Source organism: Psittacula echo (assembly GCF_963264785.1).
Source record: "Psittacula echo genome assembly, chromosome: Z".
Taxonomy (NCBI): Eukaryota; Metazoa; Chordata; class Aves; order Psittaciformes; family Psittacidae; genus Psittacula; species Psittacula echo.
The window spans coordinates 14,898,771-14,905,382 of record NC_137742.1 but is presented as its reverse complement, the minus strand read 5'-3'; the positions used below and the strand labels follow the sequence as shown (position 1 = coordinate 14,905,382).

Genomic DNA, 6,612 nt, shown 5'->3' with positions numbered 1-6,612 from the left:
TCCAAAAAACAGAGGTGGAAGTACAAGCACCAGTAAACTACAGATCATAAGAAGCAGACCAGAGAGAAACTTAAAACAATCATAAAGTAGTTCCAAACAGTCAGAGGAAAAGGGCCAGGACTCAAAGACAGCCTTAGTAATCTTCTCACCTGTTGCAGAAGACTTAAAAAATAATACAGGAGAAGGACAGAGACAGACATGTAGTACTTAACAGCTGGTCTTAACTAGTTATTAGCACAAATGACAAAAGACCATAAATTGCTATAAACACCTAGAAGCTGCACAGAATATGGAGAAAAAAATACAGGTTTGGAGAAAGCACCATGGAAGCAATTCTGCATGCCAAAATGCTTGCAATGATTGTGTCACCTCTGTGCAAAGAAGTAAGTAAGCAAGCAAACAAAAAAAGCCCACCTTGTTTCAGAATTACGGAAACAAAAGCCCATTTGGACTCTGCCACATTGACACTAAGTATGGATGCATGGAGGACCAAGATTACAACCTGGCAATTACCAAAACCTAAGTGCTTCACAAAGCCTAAAAAATGAAGTTCATTAAAAAAAAAAATACAGGTATAGTTTCTTATCATCCAGTTTGCATATAGAGTTACATCTTTCATACCAAATATTTAATCATGTTAATATTTTAATGTTAAGATTTTTCCTTGGACAATTCAAAGGGCTGAGACAGAGTTTGCTGTCCCAAGTATGGTCAAGCAGACTGTTCGTATCTCCTTTCTGACTTGATTAACTCTTACCATTGAGCTGTTCAAGATTAAAATATGCTTTTAAAAAATGTGTTAAGATTTGCTTTGTTGATGAACATGCCTGAAAATCTTGCGTAAGGACTATGGCAAACAAACCAAGCCAAGAGCTAAAGTACAATTTATGTTAGTTTTAAATGGTTTTCATATGTATATCTGCACAGGAACTGTTTTAAATTCTAAGCTGCTAAAACAGTCATTCAAGACATTCACTCTAAGTAACAATGATGAGCTCTTCCAGAAATTCTAACACAACTTGTGCAGGGTTCACTTTCAGAACTCATTCATCCCAGAATATGGAAACAAGATCTAGATGACAGCATAAATAACATAAAAGGAAAAGCTTCCCTCAAGCTCAGAGAACAGCTGCAACTCAGTTCCCTAAGACACACTGCCTCAGTGAACAATGGACATGATAAACTGTTAATATAGCCTAAACCCAAGGACATAGTGATCCTCTGAAAATCTTATTCAAGGTTTTATAGAAATTTATTAGAAAGTATTTTATTTTGTAGTGAACTATTTGGATTAAAAAAAAAAAAAGGAAAAAAAAAAAAAAGCCTTAAATGAAACAATGCCATTTAATGTTCATTTGCCAAGGGACAATGAAAAAGGAGGTTTTTAGGCAGTCTTGTTAACAACTGCTGCTGTTCATCTGGTTCTTCTTTTTCTCTTCCATTTACTATCCACCTAGGTACTAAGTCCTTCATTCTACATATTCCAGTTGCAATTGTAAATTAAGCAGTGATTTGCTACTCTACGTAAGTATGTGCAAAAATATTTTTACAAGGGACAACACAAGTTGTGGATTATTTAGCGAGGCTCCACTTTTATCAAAAGACTACATTGAGTGCGCAGTGGATATATTTTGTCCTGGGAATGTTATGCCAATGCTCATTACATCTTCTGAAGTCAGGCTTACTTTCCCCAAAAGTATAAAAATGGTAATTGAAAAAGAAAGTTTAGTTTCAAAAAGGAAATTCTATCGTGAAATACTGATGCAGAACAATGCTTAACAAAAAATAATCTAAGACCTGCTGACTATGGGGACTGCACACTTGAGGTTAGAAAAGTGATTAAGTGCTTGGTTAAATATAGCCTTAAAATAGGTCTTCAGATTCTATTCATAATTAAGAAAGCCTGATTGTTTATGATGCCTGCTACTCTCTACTCTCAGTGGAAATGCAAAGCGCTTGCTATATTGTATATTATAATCACAGTACTTAGCATACTGTTTATTATAATCACAATATAAATGCCTAAACCCTTGGCTCCTTTCTCCTCTAAAGTACATTAGCTTTAAATCTGTCCTTTATTTTATGACATTCAGAATTGCAATTATGTTTTACACAGCAGAAACTTTTAATATTTAAGAAACCACTTTATAAAGGCCAGTGTCAGTCTTCAGAGAGTGTGAAGCAGGATATGCATAATTCAGGCATACAACAAAGTCAACAAAGACCTGGTAACAGCCTGAACAAAATTCTGCAGCAATGAGGCCATAACCATATTACTTTTATTAAACCAAAACACATAACTGGCCATTCCAATTTTACATTGTTAGAAAATAAAAGCTGTATAAAATACTACTGAGGTACTATGAGATACTACACACATACTTAAAAGGAACATGACTTAAATAAGGGTTACACACTAGAAAACGTATTTTCTAACAGTCACACAGGAGCGTGAAGTAAGTTGGAACTTGTGTGAACAGAAAAATGAACTAAACTGGATTACTCCATGTTAATTCATAGAATCGTGGAATAGTTAGGGTTGGAAAGGACCTCAAGATCATCTAGTTCCAATCCCCCTGCCATGGGCAGGGTCACCTCACACTAAACCATGCCACCCAAGGCTGTGTCCAACCTGGCCTTGAACACTGCCTAACTATTCTATGATTCTATGATTCTGATTAAGAAAACATTTGGCAACATACTGAATTCACTAGAGTTCTATTTTTAAAGAAACATTTTTCCCCTCAATTATAAAGCTAAATAACTGACATAAAGAGGAGTTCTTTACACAATGTCATTAATTTCTTATTACAAAATTCAGATATGGGATTACAATCCAGTGTAACACAACAATCTCTTTCTACATTACAGCAAGTTTTATGAAGCATTTTTTCTTTTCATATTTTGATCCATTACACACAATAAAGAAATAAATGCTATACTTTGCTTCAAATGCTCTAAAATTCTTCTTGAAATTAAATCTTTCAAATTTTACGTTTTTTCCACTCTGGCTTGTCTGTTTCATCATCTTCTGGTTCCACTTCTGCAAAAACTGCTTTTGGTTGTGTTCTAGAAAACATTAAAAATATTAAAATAATGGTCAGACTACAATTCTTTATCAGGAATTATATTAGACATGCACTAGACACAAATGACATTCTTTCTATACTTAAGAAGAGAGTATCCTAGACTTGCCTGGTTTTCACTTTCAACAGAAACCTGTCAACTAATCTAAGAACTGAAGAAACTTGCGTCTCTCAGGCAAAGAACAAGCATAACAAACACACATCTTCTGAAAGTATTATTTCCTCATCAGCTCATAATCATATCTGTGTATTCCATGAATAAAATTAAGATAGAAGAGAGGAACAAATCAATTTAACACAATGCTGGGAAAATGGAGCTGGAGATCTTCTCATTCCGTGGTTTTAAAAACCAGAAACCTCCATTTTGATACACTATAGTATGACAGCAGTCAGTAAGTGAAAATAGAACAGCCAAGCTAGGTTTTCTGGCTTAGCCTGTACATGAAAAAACCCAACTTCTCTGAAGACTTTTTATCCAGCACTACCGTAACATAAAAACCCTAACAATCTTCATATGAGAACACAGTGTATCCTACAGTCAAGCTTGATGATATCTATTCCTCCACTGTTTACTTGTATTTTAAATAACACTTAAACTTTATAAAAATAATTATCGATTACTTTTTAAACGAACACAGTATCAAGTAGCATTTCAACAAACTGTTTGGACATTCAGTTCCCCTGTTTTACACTTTAATCACTGCATGGTCCCCTTTTGCAACCTAATTCTCAGCACAATCACTGTGGAGCTGAATGCTCTCAAATTCTCGTTACAACAGACATGACAAAGTATAAAATGCAGCCAAGGCAGTCATCATCTCATTAATGTATTAACTAATGCTTTTACAGCAGTCTAAGGATGTGAAGCACTATTATTGTAACCACTGTTATTTGGCAGACTCTACAAAAGGCATAAACCTTAACAAAATAGTGTCTGCCTTACTTAACACAATAGGTATAATTCAGTGTTGCCATTGACTTCGAAGAGTAATAGCAAGCCATTAGTTATTAAAGAACAGGATTCTCTGCTTGTTAAATACAGGTACAAAACAGATTTAAAGTCACCAGAACTAGTCAAAGACAACTTCTCTTATACAAAGGATCTTTTTATTGGCCTGTTTTCTCCTCCGTCCTCCAAACTTGTGATGGAGGTTAAGGAGCGTACTAAGATGCTACAAAGTCTTGCTGAAGGGGCTCTATTGGCACATGGTCCCTGGGTGCAGTCTGTACATCTCATTACACCTAAGCAGACCTTGCACCCAGACAGGGACCCATGCTGCTGAAAGTCAGATAAGTCATTCTGCTCCCACGGAAAGCAGATCTGAAACTGAAAAAAAAGTTTCCGATTTCAAAATTTCATTACAAAAAGTTATATAAACTCCACTTAACCAGTAATTGAAGGAAAAAAAAAAAGATAAAAACACTCAATCCAAAACAGATACCCAGGATGAAGGCTTTCCTGGCAAAAATACTGGATTTTGTTAGCTGCTGAAGAGGTGGAATGTCAGGAATCTTCTTCCATTATTTTCAAAACATATTGCTAAAAGTTTATTTAGCCCTCTTTAACAGTGTAACTTCCTTTTATCACAATAAATGAAAGTTATCTAAATGCCATCTAGGATCACATCAGGTCAGTATCGAGATGCTTATTAGTAAAGCATAACTAATTATGTATAAATATAAATTTTGACCACAAAGCCTGCTACTGTCATAATTTTGGTTAGAAACTTCCAACTAAGCAGAATGACTTAATTTGTCAAACAAGCAGCAGAACTCCCGTATTTTCCAGGATAGGTGTGGCACAGAGAACAGTTACAGACTTCAGCTAGTGTAAGTATTATACTGAGTCTAGTAACACTGGGGGTGGGAGGTGAAAAGAAAGAAGCTGCAGCGTCACGTAGCAGTAACCAGCAAACACACACAGAGGAAATCAGCTATGCTTGCTATCTTGTTGTTGAAAATTAACATGAAAAGGCTGTAGCATCAGCTCAGCTGAAATGTAAACTGTTCCACCTCCACAAGCTACACAGCAGCAATTGGAGCCTAGGGCGATTTGTATGCCAGATCATTTTAAAGGCATAAGCTTAGAAAACACTGTTTTCATTTCAGCATTATCAGCAGTGATCATTTAATTTAAGTACAAAATGTTCTGCTTAGTAACTGAACTAGATATTACTAAGCATAGTAGCAGTTTGCTGCATGATTAATACAAAAGTTATCAGAACAGGTTTACTACTTCAAAATATTATTATTTCCGAGGGTTAAATAACACATGGGGAAAACTCTGTTCTTTTTCCCCATCAACTTTCTATATTTTATTTATCCTTGACTTTGGGGTTGACTTCAGCTTGTTAAGGATCCAGTTGACAGATTGCATCAGACACTGCCATAGAGGGCAAAGAGCCTAAGAGAGCTGGCTGATCTTTGAGGACAACCTCCTCAAAACATTCCATCTGTGTGCAGAAAGTGAAGTCTGGCAGAAGTGTATTATGGCTACACAGGGATTTCCTATCTGAGATCAACCTCAAAAAGGATGAACGCAGACAGAGGACACAGGGACAACCTTAGCCAAGAGGAACAGACATTAAGTGAAGATGTAGGAACTGAGTTACGAAAGTAAAATCTCAGCTGGAGTAGAAACTGGGAAGAAATTTGAAAGGCAACACTATGGGCTTCAACAGGTACAATGACAGCCAAAGGAATGCTGAGTAAAATGTGCTCAATGGGGCAGGAAACCTGCTGATGTAGAATATGGAAAATATCAAGATACTTCATGCTTTCTCTGGCTCAGTTTTCCCTGATCAGGTCTGTCCTCACGTCTCAGAGGACCCTGACACTACCAGCAGAGTCTTTGGGAGGGAGTGAGACATTATCAACAGAAGAGGAAGATGAGGCAGGGAGTACATTGCTCATTAGACATACACAAATCCATGAGATCAGATGGGATTGATCCAAAGGTACCAAGGGAGCTGGTGTGTGTGACTCAATGTCATTGCAAAGGCACTCTATCATCTTTGAAAGGTCATGGTGACTGGGGGAGGTTCTCAATGATTAGAAAAGGCAAACATCATAACCTTTATGAAGGGCAAAAGAAGATTTAGGGAACTACAGGGTATTCTACCTAAGTCCCTGGGAAGGCTATGGGAACAATCCCCACCAAACACATTTCCATTCACAGGCAGGACAAGAACGCGATAGGAAAGAGCCAGCATAGATATAGCAAGAGCATACTATGCCTGCCAACCAGACTGCTGAACAGTGTGCCCAGAGAGGTGTTGTGGAATCTCCATCATTGAGGATATTCGAACTTGGCTAGGCAAGTCCCTGAACAACCTCAATGCACTGACAAATGCACTCCCATTGTGGGTTACACTAACAAGCTGCAAACAAAACCAGGGAAAAAAAACTAACATGATTTCTTCATATTGTGTGCTTCTCTTTATTTTGGCATTTCTCAACAAGTTCAGATATGCAGACCTCTAGAAAATTTCCAAGGGCCATGCAGACTGCTTTACAGTCATCACAA

At 36.9% G+C, this 6,612-nt stretch overlaps 1 protein-coding gene across 4 annotated transcripts in view; it reads right to left on the bottom strand.

Annotated features, from left to right (window-relative positions):
• Nucleotides 1-2,056: 2,056 nt before the first annotated feature.
• The window catches only part of WDR70 (WD repeat domain 70), a 114,798-nt gene continuing 110,242 nt past the window's right edge, over nucleotides 2,057-6,612 (bottom strand). For 3 of the 4 annotated variants that reach the window (XM_080637845.1, XM_080637848.1, XM_080637846.1), the window contains one exon: nucleotides 2,849-3,069. In XM_080637845.1, the coding sequence (XP_080493971.1) occupies nucleotides 2,985-3,069 (85 nt within the window). In that variant the 3' untranslated portion in view covers nucleotides 2,849-2,984. Of the gene's footprint in view, nucleotides 3,070-6,612 lie in introns of all 4 variants that reach the window. The other variant, XM_080637847.1, reaches the window with a different exon arrangement.